At 33.8% G+C, this 20,620-nt stretch overlaps 1 protein-coding gene and 1 long non-coding RNA gene across 5 annotated transcripts in view; both read right to left on the bottom strand.

Moving 5' to 3' along the window:
• Positions 1-1,254: 1,254 nt before the first annotated feature.
• Positions 1,255-8,034, bottom strand: LOC143237174 (uncharacterized). The gene is made up of 2 exons (XR_013019905.1): positions 7,932-8,034; positions 1,255-1,710 (listed from the first exon to the last, which is right to left on the bottom strand). It is a non-coding gene; the product is annotated as an uncharacterized LOC143237174 (long non-coding RNA).
• Positions 8,035-11,731: 3,697 nt separating this feature from the next.
• Positions 11,732-20,620, bottom strand: part of IRSp53 (Insulin receptor substrate 53 kDa) — an 85,873-nt gene continuing 76,984 nt past the window's right edge. For 2 of the 4 annotated variants that reach the window (XM_076476139.1, XM_076476142.1), the window contains 10 exons: positions 20,459-20,590; positions 19,987-20,052; positions 19,442-19,528; positions 18,769-18,879; positions 18,093-18,309; positions 17,526-17,715; positions 17,282-17,350; positions 16,152-16,413; positions 12,603-12,877; positions 11,732-11,939 (listed from right to left, as the gene is read on the bottom strand). In XM_076476139.1, the coding sequence (XP_076332254.1) occupies positions 11,867-11,939; positions 12,603-12,877; positions 16,152-16,413; positions 17,282-17,350; positions 17,526-17,715; positions 18,093-18,309; positions 18,769-18,879; positions 19,442-19,528; positions 19,987-20,052; positions 20,459-20,590 (1,482 nt within the window). In that variant the 3' untranslated portion in view covers positions 11,732-11,866. The remainder of the gene's footprint in view (positions 11,940-12,602; positions 12,878-16,151; positions 16,414-17,281; positions 17,351-17,525; positions 17,716-18,092; positions 18,310-18,768; positions 18,880-19,441; positions 19,529-19,986; positions 20,053-20,458; positions 20,591-20,620) is intronic. The other 2 variants (XM_076476141.1, XM_076476140.1) reach the window with 2 other exon arrangements.

The raw sequence follows: 20,620 nt of genomic DNA, 5'->3' as shown, positions 1-20,620 counted from the left end.
AGTTTGCAGAATTATCTCTTTTAATAAATTTAACATAAACCAGCAGAAAACATGAGACTTAATTTATTGCTCACAACATAATGAAACTCTGACTTCTCCCAGAAATCATTCAAATTTAATGAATCAATAAATCAGCTTTATTATATTAAGTACTAAGTGATGAAATTTAAGTCTTACCAGAATAGATCAGATTTAATGTATTGAATGCAGAACAACAAAACTAACCTTTTTAATCACAAAACATCAGATTTAATGTTTTAAATACAAAGCAACAAAACTAAGTTTTTTTATGACAAAACATCAAGATTAGTATATTTAAATACAGCCCTCTCTCAGCTCTGTATTTATTTTAATATCCCTGTACACATATCTGTATATTTTATTTTCATAAACAATGTATAGTATTTTTTCAAAGCTTGGTATTTTTGTTAGAATATTAAGTGGTTTTAAGCTTGTCTTCCAGAGCAACAGATATTATGTCAGAAGGTGCTAGAAGAACATGAAGTGTATATTGACTTGTCATAAGATAATACTTCAATTTGTGTACATATGAAAACTAAAACAAACTATGATGGCAAATATAAAATGAATGTCTAAATCCCTATTAGCCTAGTGAAGTCCAAACATGTAGATATTTTTCAAGTCGCAATTCCATTTGATTTATGAAATTGTTTAAATTTGTGGTTTCAATTTGAAATGAGTTTGGTACAAGCAACTCAGTTTTAAGTCTGAAATGATTTTTGAAACTACAGGTATTTGAACAAACTTCAGAGTACATAAAAGTGAGTGTGCACAATCACAAACTGGTAGAACCCTGGTTTTATGGCATAAACAGCAGTGGATATACTCATGTACCATTTATTTATACTCTAAACACTTAACCGTAAAAGTTAGTGGCAGTTTTGTTGTTAATTTTGCTATTTCAGATGTCCCTTGATGGACAGAGGTAAGTCTTCAGACTTACGATTCTAAAATCAGGGTATTGATTCCACTTGGTGAATACAGTAGATTGTCTGATGTCATATGATGAGTCCCAAGTGGTCTAGAACACCATATTTGTTTTTAACTTCTATACTTGCAACACTATCTTTCATTACTACCTTCTGTATGTTAATAGGCTATTTTTTTTTAACATTTATAGGATATTGAGCTAGTCAGCTTTTCTTAGACTGTTAGTTTTTTCTGGTAGTATCGTTGTAAGTTTAATACATAAGCATGTGTTCCATGTAAACATGATGAACCACCCAAACTGTACACTTGACTACTTTATTGGACAGTAACGAACAAATTCATTTGTGATGTTTAAAACTGAACAACATAAAGGCTATTTGTATATTTTAATTCAGAAATTTTCAAATTGAAAATGGGAGGCTGTCCTTGTTAATATAGGATGGTTGAAGTCCACACATGTAGAGAAGTCTTAACCAACTGTGGACAGCATTGTAAAGAATAACAAAGAGAAATGCTGCCGTCAGAGCGTGCCTAACTGGACGTTAAGTGTGAGAGCTGCGACTCCAGCCAAGTTATTTATTTCCAAGTAAATTTACTAGCAGAAGCAGAAACGCTGGGTAATGAATGTTGGAAGCACTTTGATCTTATGGTGAAGCTGGTCGTTTATTCTCAACCATGTTCAGTTAGGCAGAGGTCAACAATGGTGTCATGTAATGTGAGGTGGTCTTTGACCTGACCACTTAGAGACTGGTGGATGACCTAAAGAAAAGTAATTTAGGATACATCATATTATATAAAGAAACCACCAAAGGTTAAAATGTGAAGAAACTCTTGTGATTATTTTGTGGTTAGAAATTTAAAACCAGTTTATAAAGAAAGTATTTTTCACTTTTCATAATGTTAAAGAAAAAAAATGTAAGGAAAAAAATCATGAATTTCTTAAAGACAGAAATAACAATCTTTCCAAGGCTTTTTGTTAATATATCAAATGATGTTTCAGATGTCAAGAAAACCATTTGAAATGAAATCAGTGATGACCTTAAAGATATTTTCAGGCTCTACAACCTCCACGTAGTAGGTAATGCACTGAGAGCTGACCAAGATGTATATGGAATATAATGCGAATACCATGCCTACAAAATACATAATTTGTTCAAAAACGATGCCTGAGAAAATAAAGGAGATATAGTAAGATGAACTGGAACATGAATTGTGGTCCGTTCTTTGAACATAAATGTAGTGCTAGCAATGTAGCACATCATGAACGAAAAAAAAAAAAGTATGCAAGAAAGAAATATGTACTGACATTACTCCCAGAAAAGGACAGATTAGAGCTACTGGTGAAATTGTTGGAGAAGATGTCATATTAGTTCAACCAAAATATGCTTTGCCCATTAGTCATCACCTACGAAAGGCCTCACAATTTTGCCAAAGTGATAGTCATTTTTTTTGCCTCTACTTGATGGACTCACGAAGCGAATATAAAAGAAAAGTTTCTAAAGCAATATCTTATCAGTTACAAAAAAAAAAAAGAGAGAACTAGCTCTTAAGCAGTGAACTACAAGGACGTGCAAATAGGAAATCCAACACGAAGGTGTCAGAGCTGAAACCATTACAAATAACAGACTTGTTATATCTGAAACTATTTCATACATAAAATGAAACGTGTTGGATTTGACAGGCACATGTTAAAACAGTATTGTAGTAGGAGGTGGAAGTTATCATACATGAACAGAAATTATATCAGGTGAACACTAGTCTCGTTTCTTTACACTAATGAAGAGACTTAGGGTAAGATGCGTGCCAACTTGAAAGAGAATCTTTGCAATACCTTTAGCTTCTCCATATTACCTACAGTAAAAATATAAGATTGCACTAATACTTATCCAGTCTTACATAAGTTTGTTTTATGGAAGTGTTGACAATAAGAACACAATTTCCAAATATATACTGATAATTTTGCCAGCACCCTCTCACTATGTCTGTGAGAATAAAAATAGTAGTTGCCATATCAAAACGTAACTGAGCAAAATCAAATGGTCATTACAATAACTTCTGTTAACAGAAGGGTTTTTTTTTTTTTTCTAAATAATGCCCTTTGTTTGCCCTCTTTTTAGATCAAACCCTGCAAGTTTGCATAGTTTCGTATATTTCTAATATTTTATATTTATGCTAAGCTGTAAAAGCATGTATTTTAGTAGAAGACTTTACATTTATTGTTTTTCGCAATGAAAGAGATAATACCCATACCAGCTGTTCTGAGATACATTTATTGTTTTACATGCTATGTACTGAGTTGAGATCCTATGCCAAAAAATTTTAATATTAAATACTAACCAATGAACCAAAACCTTGTGTGAAAAACAACTATAAGATTTAATGCATTAATTACTCGCCTTTAATCCCAGATCTTGTGTCAAAAAGATAAGTTTCAGCGAATTGAATACAAACTAATAAACCCAGACCCTGTATATAAAAAACAAGGTTTAATGTTTTAAGTACTGAGCAATAAACCAGGGTTTTGGAACAAAGAAAAAACGACATTTAATGTATTAGATGTTGAGTAATGAATACAAGTTTTGTATATATAAAAAAGTAATGTAATAAATACCAGCGATAAACAGACTTTTGTCAAAAAGCGATTTATTGTATTAAATACAAAGTAAAAAACAAGATTTAATGAACTCGGGATTTGTACCAACAAACACAAGATTTAACGTATTAAATATTGAGCAGTAAACCCAGGCTTATTTTTTAAAATCAACTTTTTCTATAAATACATCATTTTGTCCTTAAATCTTTTATGTGAAGAATCTGGCCTATACATCCGCAAAAAAAGAAAATCTGCAATTGTAGATCAGCAACCCCACCTACACAAATTAACTATGTTTGCTGGTATTGGTGATAACTTCATTTCTAACATAATGATCACTAAATATCAGTACCAACTGATCAAAATTCCTATTGTGGTTTTATAAAATACAATAACTCTAAAGTGGACAGACACTGCCCATTGGAACTAATTTGCTTTGAATTTTATGCAAAGGCTACACGAGGGCTATGTGCACTAGTCGTATCTAATTTTGCAGTGTAAGACTAGAGGGAAGGTAGCTAGTCATCATCGCCAACTCTTGGGCTACTCTTTTCCCAACGAATAGGGGGATTGTTCGTCACATTATAACGCTCCCACGGCTGAAGGCGAACAGGTTTGGAATTATAGGGATTCAAACCTACAACCCTCAGGTTGCAAGTCGAGTGCTTTAACCACCTGGCTTAGAAAGTAGTTTAGAAAATTTTATACAAAAATGTCCTAATGATATGGACAAATTTGTTTGTCTGAGTAAACCTAATCACAGTTACTGTGACGAACACAAAACCTTACTAACACTTTCTAAACAACAAGATATAATTATTAAACTTGCTGGTAAAAGTGGTGCAAAGTCTCCACCTTACTGAGACTGAAAAACAATTTTCTAACAATTTTTTTCAGTTCCTTAACAAGCCATTCGACTATGTCGTTTCGATGACAGTGGTGGGTACAGTACAATAGCTAATTACATATATTTATGTTTAAGTAAGTACAAACAAGAAAATATTAAATATGATATTTTGGATACCAAGTGATGAGTCCAAATCTCTATCTAAAACATATGGGACTGAGTTTTATGCGTGTCAGTAAACAATAAAATTCAAAAAGAAGGTCGAACGAGATCTGAAGAAAAATACATCGAGTTTGTTGGAATAATTGATACCTGTCCTCTAATAAAGCATCAGATCCATAAAACAAAATGTTTCACAAGAAATCATCACATCTTTTAAAAATTGTCCCCGAGGAATGAATCAATTTTTTTAATCTGTCTGTTAAGAAAGAATCAAATCCCTTAAAACTTGTCCTTTATGAAATCATCAAATAAATTTAAACTAATCTCTGAGAAAGGTTCATAATATAAAATATTGTTTAGTGTAGATATTGTTAGTTAGTTTATTTTGTGAATGAATATTTTATGATTGCTTATTTTGTAATTTTAATATTATAAGAGAGTTAAACGCAAACGGTTATTGCAAATTGTGTTCGTAAATCATTGATGTAGAGAATATTACGAGCAGACGATTTAGTAATAAACATAAAAATAATATGAGATGAAAAAAAAACTACAGAGAGATTTTAAAGACGATTGGTTTTTTGTTTGTTTTTGGAATTTCGCACAAAGCTACTCGAGGGCTATCTGTGCTAGCCGTCCCTAATTTAGCAGTGTAAGACTAGAGGGAAGGCAGCTAGTCATCACCACCCACCGCCAACTCTTGGGCTACTCTTTTACCAACGAATAGTGCGATTGATCGTCACATTATAACGCCCCCACGGCTGGGAGGGCGAGCATTTATGGTGCGAACCCGCGACCCTCAGATTACGAAGCGCACGCCTTAACGCGCTAGGCCATGCCAGGCCCTAAAGACGATTGGAGAAGAGAGTTAAACACACGGCCGAGGAAACGTTTGACGTGAAGTAAACTTCGGTAAAAAGTGATAGGCCTAATGTTTAGTATATGAGAGTAAAACTAATAGCAGAAGAGGAGATATGAATATTTTTTTTTCTGTCAAAATGCGGTTCTAAGGTAACTGAATCAGCCTTAGTGAACTTTGGCAAAAGAAACAAGATATTTGAAGAAAGAATACCAAACAGTTACTAGAAGAGCAGCATACGGCTGCGGTAACTCGCGCCAATTTGTGTGTTTTTCTTATAGCAAAGCCACATAGGGCTATCAACTCAGCCCACCGAGGGGAATCGAACCCCTGATTTTAGCGTTGTAAATCCGGAGACATACCGCTGTACTAGCGGGGGGCCCAATTTGTATGTGAATTATACATGGGTTACTAGTACGATAGAAATAGGGTAAAGCAATTTAGTTTGTTAATTGAAATTCTAAACTAATTGAATAAGCTTAAGTGGTGTTTTAAGAAGAATAAAAGAACCATATAGTGCAATCCGTATTATCTTTAAAGTATAAAGAATTCGTTATACGTACGTTTGTTTAGTTTGAATATATATATATATATTATTATTATTTTGAAAACAAGTGGAGTCTGTGCTGTTTATTTATCGTTGCATTTATCGCCAACAAGTCACAAACACCTACTGTAGAAGAACCCTAAGCTCAACAACACAATATATATTTATACTATTAAGAAAAATAAATAAAAGCCTTTAATTGATAATTGGCTAACGTAATAACTTTAACATTTGACAGAAAATATCAAAGACAATGAAACCTGTTCTCTAAGAAAGCAACAGATCTTTTAAAACCCGTCCTTTGAGAAAGCATCGGATCACTTACAACCTGTCCTATAAGAAGGCCTCAGATTAATTAAAACCTATCGTCTAAGTAATCATAAAATCCTTTAGAACTTACTTCCTAAGAAAGCATTAAATTAATTAAAACCTACTCTATATGAAATCATCAAATATTTTAACACTTGTTCTCTATAAAAGTATTGTATCTTTTAAAGCCTGGCTCGTTTGAAGTTAAGCACAAAGCTACACCATGGGCTAATTGTGCTCTGGCCACCAAGAGAATCGATACCCGGTTTCTAGCCTTAGAGGTTCTCGGGCTTTTAAAATGTGGTCTCTACGAAAGCGTTACTAGACTAGTTAGAGTAACTCTTATTACCGAAGATACATTTAACACAAATTGTATTTTTAGTGTGCAATAATATTTTAAAACCATATATCAATTTATTTAATTTTAGAAAAATTCAGAAAGTCTGTACTGTGCGTTTTGTTTGGAGTGCATCAGTTTTTACAGTAAATTATTGCACATTATTCGTTGACAACAGGTGAGGCTAAAGCACATTTCGAAGAAGGTTAAACCAAAGCAGTTCTCGTTACCTCCACAGCTGATTATATTCGACGCTGTTTGTTTGTTTGTTAAATTGCTTGCAAAGCTACTCGAGAGCTATCTGCGTTAGCTGTCAATCATTTATCAGTGATAGTTTAGAGGTAAGGCAGCTGATCGATTCCGACAGCTTTTGAGTTTTTACTCGAATAGGTGAATTGACTGTCACTAGTACAGCGGTAAGTTTTCGGATTTGCAACGCTAAAATCAAGGGTTCGATTCCCTGCGGTGGGCTGAGCAGATAGTCTGATGTGGCTTTGCTATCAGAAAACACACACAGTCACATTATATCGGCTAAAAGAGTGAGCATGTTCAATGATGGAATTCGAAACCCACCACCCGCAGGTTTGGAGTTAAGCGCTATAATAAGCCTGTCCAAAATTATTGTTAAGGCGTGCGACTCGTATTCTGAGGGTCGCGGGTTTGCATCCCCGTAGAGCCAAACATGCTCGTCCTTTCAGCCGTGGGGGCGTTATTATGTGACGGTCAATCCCACTATTCGTTGGTAAAAGAGTAGCCCAAGAGTTGGCGGTAGGTGGTGATGACTAGCTGCCTTCCCTCTAATCTTACACTGCTAAATTAGGGACGGCTAGCACAGATAGCCCTCGAGTAGCTTTGTACGAAATTCAAAAACACAAACATCTTATGGATTTTATCACAGATATCGATAAAATTTAAAGTAGTTTATCAAAATATTGTCATGTGGATAAACATGGCAACGTTTTTTTTTTCCCGTAAAGGTATTATATTTACTACCACATGTTTACAACTCTACAGTGGGAATCACGATTTTGAGGCATTAGGAACATTAATTTTGGACTGTTGGGTTTATAATACAGGACGATAACCACTTGGCCACACCTGTTCTGACAAGTGTTATTGCATTTTTATCACAAAGCCACATACGCATCCTTCTGCGCTTTATCTACTGCGGGAAATCGAATCCCAGATTTAAGCAGTGTAAGTCCGTAAACTTACCGCTGTCCAACGAGGGGCAGCAGTGTGAAAAAAGTTACGACAATTTCAGAAGCTGCCTTCCGTAATTATTGTCTTACAAATATTGAAAAGGAACTAAGTACCCAAACCTACCTAAACGATGTTTCTAGCTATGGAGACAAACGGTTTGTTCTGAGCCCTATCTTAGTCAACTTGAATTAAATGAGCTTCGAGATGAAGACGAGCCAAATATCTTGAAGGGAAAAGGAAGATATTGTATCTTAAATTTGAAGAAACTATTTCATTAAAACTCGAATTAGTACTTAATATGAATATGATACTTATCCATAACTGTATTAGTTGTAAATTCATATGGAAAATTTATAATTATTTCCAAACTGAAACTTTAGTAAAGTACTAAAATCTAGATGAATTGTTAATCCCGTTTACATTTCTTTTATTTTAAGGAATGATGGTGGTGATAGTTTGATAGCACTGTTAAATAATAAAAAAAAACACGTTTCAATAGCACTAGTACTTACATTAAGTAGTACATTTCAAGCATTAATATTACGTAGAGATATTAGTCATTAGCTTTCGTGTTATGTGTTAAATAATTTTCAGGTATTATTATACGTTCTGTAGAGATATTAGTTATTATCTTAGTGTTGGTTAGAAACTTTCATATTATTTGTTGACAACCTTAAATACATCAACTACACGCATTATAGGAGTACTAGTTAGGTACTACTTTAGTTTTGTCAAAAAAATCAGTGTTATTTATAAAATGAAACATTAGTGTCTTTGGTGGAAATAATTCTGTACTTCGTAATATCATTAATCTAATTAAATCTGATTGTTATATTAAAACATTGGAACGTATGGCAATGTTATTTGTCAGATATTCCGGTGTTTTAAGGTACTAGTATTATTTATCACATATTCCTTTACCCCAAAACAGTGATTGGCTGAAGTGTTCAATCAGCAGTATGATACGCCATTAATAGTTTCTTGTTCTGGCCTTCACCTATGTTATTACTTGCAACTATTGGCAGTAACATTTAAGTCAAACATGAACATATCTTTCAATCCTTTACTGATATCTTGAATAAAATACCTCAATTTTGTTTTCCTCACTAACGATCTTTCGTGTTTTTTTCTTTGACACAGTTTATTATTCACTCCCCCCAGAACCACATTTACCTTGAGCTAGTAGTGTACGTTGTTCAAGTTCAACCCACACTTAATCAGTTCAGTGGTTTAAGGTTTTCTAACTAAGCCCATATTTACCTTATTTCAGTAATGAATATTTCTTAAACTAAGCCTACATTTATTTTGGCACAATGCCAATTGCTTCTGTGTCTAGTCCAAATTTTATGTTACTTTAATAGTAACAGATTCTCTACATTTATCAAGCAAAGCCCATATTATATACGAGTAGTTCAGTGCTAGAGATTTTCTTATATTATGAGAAATCCAGTCTGTTCCTTAAAAGGTGTTTCTTTTCCCTTTAGTTCATACAGGTGAACTTTTCGTGTTCACCAAAAAGTTCCACACGCGCAGTTGGCCTCGCGAGCAGTTTGTTTGTAGTTCAGCATAAAGTTACACAGTGAACTCTACAGGGTGGCCCGTAAGTCCCTACCCATCCATATGTTATGTCATATTCAATTACGCATGTATTATAAATATGTGTTGTTTTTTTTTCAGAGAAATGTGGCCGATGTAGGCCCATTTACACTTGAAGAGCGTGTTGTAACAAGTACGTGGATACATGAGCGCAAGAATATTGGTGACAGCACACAGATACACTGGATCCATAAGATATATGGATGGATAGGGACTTACGAGCCACCCTGTATATTCCGCGCCCACCACGGGTATCGAAAGCCTGTTTCTAGCGATATAAACCTGCAGACTTACCGCTAGGCGAGTAGAATGTAACATACAGAAACATATTTCATTACAATTTACAGTAAGTAAGTTTAGTTTTTAGAACAGGTATGACGCTTAAACAGTAGCCTTACTGTAAAAGTTGTAAATTGTAATAAAATATATTTTATGAATCAATAAACTCAAAACGAATCTGTACAATAACGTAGTTATGGAATATGGCTAACTTAATATCGTAGAGGGTTCTGTCTTTAGTATTGCTCAATTATTCCAGGAAAGGTGTCGTATAATACTATGCATGCTCCATAGTGAGATCAACTCTGTAGTGTTTTAGCAATACAAAGTGACATGATGACCAGTGCATTACGAGAAAATTGACCTTTGCGTTAGTAAATAGAAGGTCTTTGTCTTATTTTGTTTTTAGAAGAGCTCTTTCTAAACCCTATAGTAGTGTTATCGAGCGTTACTATGGCTACCGATCTTACCAGTAATATAATTAAACTACTTCCCTCATAGGGGAACAAAGTTCAAACTTTGTTTTATACGAAATTAAGGAAAGAAACAAAAACAACTTTAAAATATCCAAGTTTTATTACATAAAAAGAAACCCATTCGTAATCAGACAGAATTTTCATAATACACTTCAATTCCAGTAACATCTGGAAACGGTAAATTGAGCTAGTTTTCGAAAATACACTAACTCGACAATTTCGTCATTCAGCATCATTGTAACCATGACAACAACACATCTCTTCTACTGTTAGTTTTATAACAATGGACGTTCAAGCAGTTCATTATTTTAGATACTAAAATCTATTCAAGCATCCAATTAATGATTTTGTTACTGTTTTTTTTTTTTTAACGTAACTATTAGATTACTCCTATTTTTAGCTAAATTCGTTCAATTCAGTTATTTTTAAATATAATGTGGCATACTTTCAGAAATTCGGTTCTTTTTCTTGATAATGCTTTCTTATTTCATAATTTTTTAAACAATGATTTATTTCCCTGGTTCATGTTCTCTCCCGCGTTTAGATACAAACTGAATCGTAAAAAATTGACAATTTTCAAACATTTTAGGGTTCGTGCTTTTTGGCACAAAATGTTTCTCTATAGTCACGTGAAGTGAAGAATAGAGCAGTTTGCGTTAGTTTTGATAATCGTTTATTGGTTCAGTGATGTACGCACAGTTGTTTTGTATTTCACTACCAGTTATCCCAGAAAAATAGCTTAAGTTAAACTTAGTCTTTTTGATTTGTTACAAATATTGAAAATGAGTGAAAAATTTAGGTTGTATTGTGACAAGTATGAGAAATGACTTCATATTTTACAGACTGTATTATGTTATAAAAAGTATCGATAATTGTTCATACTGTTTAAGCCATACTTTTAGTATTTTAATTTAGATGTTTGTCAGAGGGAGCTCGTCATAACACAACATCTACCAGTTTTCTCTAATACACGGTAAAGGAAATTATAATATCGAATGTAAGGTTTAAAGAATTGAGTGCATTAGAAAGCGAGATTAAGTTAGGGTGTGGTTCAGGTAGTCAACGAGTCAAACGGCCTGTTTGTTATGGATACATTAGTGAACAAGCAAGTTAGGCTTTCGTACATTAGTTTCAGAATTTATGTTGAAACGTTGTGAAGTTAGACCTACTTCTGATACTAGTGTTAAGAATTAAAAGGTTAATTCCTTATGGCTAAAGGGGTGTGTTTTTCTTACTCCGTAAGCAGCTACAGTATAACTCCCAAGAAACAAGTGCTAGACATATCTGCCTGTTTTCATGAAGGCATATTAATCTACCAAGTTGTTTAAAAAACACTTTTATCGAATAGGATAAAACAGAACTTAGCATATAATCGGTTTGACAATTAAACAATACTTCAGGAAACTATGGTGGTATCGTCAAAGCTTGTAAAAAACAATTGGTAAGGTTTAGTTCTATGTCTAGCTTACTTGAATTCTCGTTTAATTGGTGATAATTTCGTATTAAAATATTTTATAAGGATTTTCTCTGTTAGTGTGCATTCTGAGATTTACATAAAAAATAAAGTCCGAATTTTTTTTTCTAAGGAAAACATTTATTAATATTAAAACTTTACAACTCTGAACTGACGGTTGATTCAACAACAGTTAGGAAATACTATGTGACCAAATATTTAAATAAGTACCTTTTTTAACAGAAATATTAACGCTATGTTATTCTTGGGGCCGACCGATCATTGGTTGTTACCTTACGTAGCTTCACGCTGGCAAACACGTTGTCCCTGCAAGAAATGGAAGGTACAATGTTAATCGTGTTGAGGTAGCGTACAATGGTAAAACAATTTGTTCCTGTAAGAAATACAAGTATAAACTGTTAGTCATTTAGTGGCAGAGGGCGCTGGCAAACAGGTTGGATCACTTTAGGGTAGTACTGACTGGCTCATAAAAAGTAATTAACACTAAATAAAAGAAGTGAACTAAAACAAATTTGAAAAACTGAGTAAATCTTCGTTAAGTCATGCTCGCCCTCCCAGCCGTGGGGGCGTTATAATGTGACGGTCAATCCCACTATTCGTTGGTAAAAGAGTAGCCCAACAGTTGGCGGTGGGTGGTGATGACTAGCTGCCTTCCCTCTAGTCTTACACTGCTAAATTAGGGACGGCTAGCACAGATAGCCCTCGAGTAGCTTTGTGCGAAATTCCAAAAACAAACAAACAAAACAAACTTCGTTAAGTACTTTTATGAAAAGATGCACAAAAAGAGTACGTGAAAAAGGTATTTTATAAGGATTGAGTAAGTTTTTATTTGATGTGAAAATACTGTTTACTACAAAATTAAATTGAGGTTGAACGAAATATATACTGCTATTTCAGATGAAATAGTGGAATAAAGGATATTTATTTACTATTTATATTGAGTTTATTTATGAAGACAACAGGCCTCACCTTGGACTTGAAAGGCTAACTTCCGGAACTTTGCCACCATAAACTATATCATTGCTGAATCCACTGTCGTGGCTGCTATAGAGACTCGTGGAAGGTGGGATACGGGGGGGTGGAGGGACTGGTTGAGGTAACGGAAGGGGAGAGGTGAGAGATCGCTGGGGAGGTCGAAGGATGAAGTTTTCTTTTGCAGTTTCTATGGTAATTGGGACGGTGACGCTGGTGGCGGAGGGTTCTCCCAGGGAGGTAGAGGCGGCTGGCGGTGGTCCCTGACGAAGCTAAATATACACCAACAATCATCAAAATTTTCCAATGTTTTCTGGATTTGTTAGCAAGCTAGAAGAGTAGCTTAATGTTGAATAAGAAAAACCTCCAAGTTTTAAAAAAGGAAACAAACTCGTTATCAGATTTTCTTTATAACAAAGTATTAGAGTCTTAAGTGTGGTCGTGATATAATTAAACTATATTACATAGATTATAGGAAATACAATATATAATTTTGCAAGACACATGTAATAACATTCTGTAACAACCTTTGTACACTGGAACATGAAACAGGTGTCATCTTTTTTTGTTGTTGTTAAGCGCAAAGCTTCACTCAGGGCTACCTATGAAGTTCCTATCACTGGCATAGAAACTCAATTTATGGCTTTATAAGCCTTCAGATTTACTGCTAAGCCGCTAGAGGAGGTTTATGTTCACGATACAGGCGAGTCGCATGAAGTATAATGACCGAATATACTGTGGAATAACTTGTTAATAAAAGCGACAATGTCTATGCTGTCATCTAATTCAGAAATGGTGGGGTGACCTGTAACCAGACATGTTAATTTTATATCAGTCCAAGGTAGTACAGTGTTAAACAGTGTGTGTGTGTGTGTGTGTGTGTGTGTGTGTGTGTGTGTGTGTGTGTGTAATGTTTACTGTTGTAAAAACTTGTGTGAACACAGAAGAATTTAATTAAATGTGGGGTGAACTAGTTAAATTAGTGAAGTGTAAATTTCAATAATTTAAGTTATTACACCTGAATTATATTGACGATTTTTATCAATATAGAAATGAATTCAGCTTGAGTAGAAAATCATATGATATTGAAGTAACAAAGAAAAGCCTTGTATCACAGGATTTCCTAAATAACTGACTATACAAGTTGTATTTAGAGTATTTTCGGTATACTAGTGTAACAAGCTAGGGATAATACTGTAACAACACGTTTCTATACGTAGATCCGTCGTGAGAGTAATATTGTAACAACACTTTTACACGTACAACCGTTGTGAGGATTACTGTAATAACACGTTTCTACACGTAGGACAAACGTGAGAATGCTTTGTCTCGTAACAGTGCCACAGTTTGATGACATACAAATACTGTACACTGTTTTGTTACTGATTTTTATTAAAAACTCTAATGATCAAATTTAACTTATATGTGAAACAAAACCTACAAAGAAAATATATAAATTGAAGTATACTAGTAGCATAGATATTCATCCCCATAAGTCAGTACTTTGTGGAATCATCTTTGGCAGCAATTACCGATGTGAGTATTTTTGTATAGGTTTCTACCAGCTTTGCACAATGAGATGATGAAATTCTTGCTCATCCTTTCTGACAAGTTCATTGAAGATTGTTGAGACTAATACTCGGGTCTCGCCATAAATTTTCCACTGAATTGAAGTTAAAACTTTGACTTGGCCACTCCAGGAAATTCACTTTCTTCTTTAAAAATCCATCCAGCGAGATTTTGGCGTTGTGCTTTGGGTCATTGTCCCGATTAAATGTGAATTTTCGATACAGTTTTAGATTATTGTCTAACTGAAGTAGGTATTCATCTATCTTAGAATCATCTGTATTTTGTACCATCTATTTTCCTCTTAATTCTGACAGGCTTCCAAGCTCCTGCTGATAAGAAGCATCACCACAACATGGTGCTGCTATCACTGTGCTTGACAGTGGGATGGTATTGACTGGGTGATGTGCTGTGTTGAAATTGTGCTAGATACAGTGCTTTGAATTTGGACCAAAAACCTCAATTTTTGTCTTGTCTGAATACAAAACCTCATGACACATGGCTGCAGTATTAATTATGTACTTTGTCATAAACTCCATACAAAATTTAAAATGATTCTTTCTTGCCACTAGCCCAGTTTCGTGTAGGGACAGAAACATTGTTGATGTATGAACATTTGACTCCCACCTCAGCCATGGGAACTTACAAATATCTCAAAGTCACTGTTGGCTTTACAGTTGCATTCCTAACTAGTTTCCTGCTTGCTCATCTGCTTACTTCGGAAGTATGGCCTGACCTGAGTAGTGACTGTGTGGTATGAAATACATTCAACTTACTAATGATACACTTCACCATACTGAATGAGATAATACAGTGCTGTAAATTTATACTTCATACAAGTTGTTTTGGTTTTAGTAACAGATTTTTCCATAATTCAGCTACGCATATTTCGATTTTTGTTTTTTAATATATTATGTAAGGAATTTTCATAAATCAAGAATAAAAATATTCAGACTTAGATTAAATTATTATTTCTTTACCACAAACATTATGTATAGCTTTTAGAACGACCGATAAGACTCTTATGTTGCAATTGGTCTAGAGAAATCTACAGCAAGTGGTTGTCAATGAAAATCATTCATGACATTTTTTGAAGAATCTGTACGTGATGGAGAAAAAGTGATATTTTCAGATTCATCATACACGAATTATATTGTAGAACATGAAGACATTTCACGACAATAAAGTAATTACAGGTCTGTGTAATCAGTGACTGACATTTTCTTTTAACCTCCTTCTCTGTTCTTCTCTATCACTTTATCCCTGACTTCTTTGGAAAGATCTGTGGTATTCATGTTAGTTTGTTGTATCACTGTGAGGTAAGGCCCAGAATTTACTCTGAAGTCAAATTTAAACCATTTTAAATATACACAGACAGAGACCTTTCAAGCTAGTCTTTTGCACCTGAGCTGGTTTAGAATTGCCATAGCAAAGGGATTAAAGGTTTATGCGATTTACAATATTCTAATTTTTTTGAAAATCTAACATCTTAGTTAATACAAGCATTTTTTTTTTACTTTTCTTAGTTTAGAGTAGATTGTGTATATTCTAAATATAAAGTCCCATTTGGAGTTTCTTGACTGTGAACTCATACGAAAGTAGAATGTGAAAATTGTAGAGGGAGATGAATACTTTTGGAAGTAACTGTAATAACACGTTTCTGTAGGTAAAACAGTCGTGAGGATAATGCTTTAATTATGTGTTTCTAGTTGTAGAGCATGTGTAGAAGCTGAAACTGTATTAAGTGGGCGTTACCACTAATGAATGTGTACAGAAGCTAATGCTGTATTATTTGGGTGTGTTATGTTTGTTAAGAGCTGTTATAATGTAAATATTTAATATTCTTGATCAAAAGTGTAATAACAATGTTAAATCTTAACTTACTTATTATTTAAGTATTCAGAAATATTCTTAAATAAACTATAGGATTTAATGTGCTGTAATTGCACTACAAGTGCAAATATCAGTTTTTGTGGTTACCTTCGAAATATCTGTTACTCTAGCATAAAGGCCGTCAACAAAAGTCGATAGAGGGCGCGGTAACATGGTGGGAATAGCTTCGGGATCAGGTACAGGAGAAGCACATGAACTGCTAAGCGGACGTCTCATAGGACTGCGCCTGTCACTAGTTTTATCAGACGCTACCTGGTGACGGCTAGGAATCGTTTTGTTTCCTGAAGACTCATCACTAGATGGTAGTGGTGTAGAGATGTCGGAGCTTAAGCGTCTACGTTCAGAAGAACTGATGAAATAAACACTAACGTAATTCTGCTTTAATCCTAGAAAAATCTATGTTCTAGCCATTAAAAACAAGCAAAGCCTTAAGGAATTTTACACAAAACAAAACGGATAAATAACGTTTCATTCAACCTATGAAGGAAACAAAAACAAAGCTTTTCGTTGTTTGAACAACTAATGATTCTAAGACTCTTCCACTAATCACAGCTGTTTTATAAACTAATGGTAACGTTCTAGTACTTAGTGACAGATTAGGATGTTAATAACAGCGGGTGAGGGTAAGTTTAACATTTCTGCTTTTAGCAACAGAAGGTTAAAGTTAAGGCAATATTCTAAGCTCTTTCTTAATAATAACAACAGCAAGAACTAACTGCTACCTTCATAGTTTTCACATTAACATTATCTTCGAATTAATATTGATGTTGGCGAGAGAGTATTTCTAAAATATGCTAATTTCTTCATAAAAGAAGCAACTGTGGCTGAGTATGATGCTAAACAAACTGACTGTATTGCCTGGAAACAGTCCTAGTGAAAAATATAGATTACGTTAATTGTCGAAGTATTTTCAGACGATTGATATATTACTCAAAATAAAGTTGTTTTTGACTACGTTAACCAGTTCAAATTGTGATTTATGGTTAAATACATAGATGGCACATACCATAGAACTAGATTTATTCAGAGTTGTTCAAGTTGAAGATTAAACGTAGAAACAAAATAATCACGTTTTAGCAAATACGAAAAAGGCTAATAAAATTAGGTCAGTTACGTTTTTTCTTTTCAAAAAACTGATTATTTTTAATTATTCGTTCTGTTCTAACATGGAAAGAACTGTTTTGAAAATGGGCAGAAAATGATAGAACTTTACTAGCCTGGAGGCTTCATCACTGTCACTTCTTCTCACAACAGAAGTTGTGTAAGCGATTGGGAACCAACCACATCTGAAAAGAAATACAACATTTGCGTTAGCAGCAGAGAAAATTACAAATTCAATGATGAACAGGAAACACGTTATTAAAGGTAAAAACTATAGCTATGATTTCTCGCGTTTTCTGCATACTTTTTGTATGGAGGGTTACAGCTAAACAAAACGCTGCTCCATTTAGAACTACAAACCTATGATTTCTCGTGTTTTCTCCATATTGCCAGCCCTTGTTTCGTTCTCCAATCAAAGTTATCACGTCACCTTCATGAAAGCTAAGCTGATGATCTCCACTGGACAGATAGGAATATAGTGCCCTGACTTGTGGACGGTCACCTTTCAAACCTCCTGGGTCAAGCATGCTCCTGTGTCTGTCAGGTACTACTGAACAATGAACATTATAACTTCTGATATAGAAGTAACCACTTAAACAATATTGTAATGTAAGCAAACATATACATAATAGTGTTTGATAAAGAATCGTCACTTCAACTACTCAGTAACATAAGTACATCCATCAATTTTAAGAAATCAAGAAGATATTAATGTAGTTTTGTGTCAATAATTAAACGTCTATAAATGTGTTCTAAAAGGAGTTATAGTTACTTTCATATTTCTACTTTATTAATCAAGTTCTTTAAACACTGCGTAACGTTATTGGATTTTGCTATTACAGAAAATTGGTTGAAGTTGGTTAACTTTCTGTTTGCGTTTTGCTTTCATTATGTGTGAATCGAGCAATAACAAGATTTGGTACTCACCGTATTCATTCGCTGAAAGGCTGGCGCTTGAGGACGTCAAATTAAAGTCTGATTTGGCGCGAAATAATGGTTGCGGGTAAAGATCTTCATCCAGTTCCCTGATATCTAAACAACTGGCGTCGATGCTGCGGGTTTTCCTGATCCTAGATACTACACTCATACGGTCGTCGATATCCGGATCTTTCTGAACCAAGGAAAATCTAAATCCCCCATTACCCTGGATTAAAAAAAGCATAACATTTCAAAATATAGTGCACAACAGTAATGGGTCTAATCTTAGCTAACCCTAAACTGAAACAAGATGGTGCTTCAGTACAGAGATGTAACATAACAATAGGCCTAATCGTACGTAACACTAAAAGAGTACTTCAATAAAGTGTAACATATCATTAAGTCTAAATCGTATCTAGCCATAAACTGAAACAAAAAACACTTCAGTGGAGTATGACATAACATTGAGCCTAATCTTACCTTACCGTAAATGTAAACGTGTCTAACCATACTTTAGCCTGATATTAAATTAACATTTCAGTATTTACATTGTCTTTCTATTTTATTGATTGATACATTAAACGTTCTTCTGGAACTACACAAGCTAATAATAAATCAGGCAAAGAAAACGAAAAAAGCTGTTTTACGAAGTAAGTCAACAGAAGAAACAAATAAGGTGTTTTACCAGGTAGCCAACAGAAGAAACAAACATGTTTTCTATAGTTCTGGGAAGAGATTCTCTACTTCGAACGACATCCTCCCATTCTGCCAGGTGGTGATTAAGTAGAGACTGACCCTGAACATATGAAACAGTGAAAATATTTTATATTTAAAAATGATAACTTAGTTGTACGAGAAAAGTTCAGTAACTTTTATAACATAACAGATAATAATAGTTACATTTACAGACAGACATTCCTCACTGAATGTTCAAGATACAATTACAATAACAACATAATACCAAATAATTCCGTGTTAAACCTTCTAAAGTACAGCTATCATCAAATCATAGCACTGCGATACAATGTTAAAGCTTCTCACAGTAGTAGGTCACAGCTCCAAAGCTTATAAATGACATGTAATTTAGCCAGTTACATTTGGTTGTTTAGATTTTATATTGAAAATAATTCAGTATTTTTTAGCAATTATCAAAGGATTTCTTTAAAAATGGTAAAATCATTAAATAACAAACAAATTCTTCAGATTCACATATATAAAACGTTTGTGTAGTTTAATAAATTAACTTTGGTCAACCTTATCACACTTACATTCTTTCACTTCTGAAGGTTAACATAGGTGTACAGTTTTGTTCGTTAATTATATTCTGTGAGAAATAATACTGTTTTCGAAATCAGTACCTTGGTGTAGTAGGCCAGGTAGTGTTTAATTAGTGAACACTGACGTTCTAGAACAAAACCATATCTCCTTCTTTCCTGGGTTATCACCTGAATAAAAATAGTTTTAATGCACTTGAAGAACCTATGATATTATACATTACTAAGAGTTATACCTTGTTTTTTTTACAGTTTATTTTACATTCCACTCTGAAAACCAAATCTTAAAAATACAACTTATGATACGATAATGTTCTTTCCACATTTTTTTATATACAATGTATTTTTTGTTTGTTTGATCGATAGCTCATAAAACTAGCTTAATTTTAAAAATATTTATCATAAAAAATTTCCTAAATTCAGCACATGAAAGTACATCCTTTTATAAATTACCTTTAAACACAAATTGTCTCATGTCTGTAATACCTGTTAATACATATTTCTATGTACATTATGAGACAAACATTAAACAACCTTCACTTAACTTTTATTTGTATCTCACTTGTTTAAATCCCTTATCGCATTCTTTTTCTCACCTGTTTGTGGCCTTGATCAAACTCCTGTCTTACCTGTTTAAGTCTGTGCTCACAAAAACCGTCCAACTTTGACTTTTCTTCGTCCATAATCTGCATGTGCTGGAAAGCAGATTATGTTATTCATATTTAACGTTAGAACGATTTCAAATTTTATACCATATTTTTATGATATAAAGTCTATCTTACATAAATGCTGTTGAAGAAATTATTGAAATTGATGTGAAAAGAATCTGCATCGTGAAGAATTATAGAAATTATCACGAAGTTGAATTTCTCTGATGTTCACCTTTTAACCATTACTCTTGCATTTTTGAAAAATTCAGGTTTAATAGAGATTTGATAAAATATACAATTTAACAGGCTTTAGAAAATGTGATAACCTGTAAAGATTATTTGAAATGCAACTGTTAATTTTTATAAACATTTATTATTTTTTTTCTGTTGTTGGACGATAATTTTCTTCGTATAAAGGACACAAGCGACATCTGGAAACAGAACTACCAACCTTAATTTCCTTATCAACATTAGCTGTTTTGCTGTTACGTTTCTTCTTCTTTTGCTTTTTAACAGAGGCCGCTGCTTTCTGGTACGCCTCCTGATGGCTTTTATATAGATGTTGGAACTGTTTGTGCTCGTTCTGAAATATGTTTTCCAACTGTTACGAATT

The sequence above is a fragment of the Tachypleus tridentatus genome, chromosome 13, assembly GCF_004210375.1.
Source record: "Tachypleus tridentatus isolate NWPU-2018 chromosome 13, ASM421037v1, whole genome shotgun sequence".
NCBI classification, from domain to species: domain Eukaryota; kingdom Metazoa; phylum Arthropoda; class Merostomata; order Xiphosura; family Limulidae; genus Tachypleus; species Tachypleus tridentatus.
This window is presented reverse-complemented; position numbering and strand designations above follow the sequence as displayed.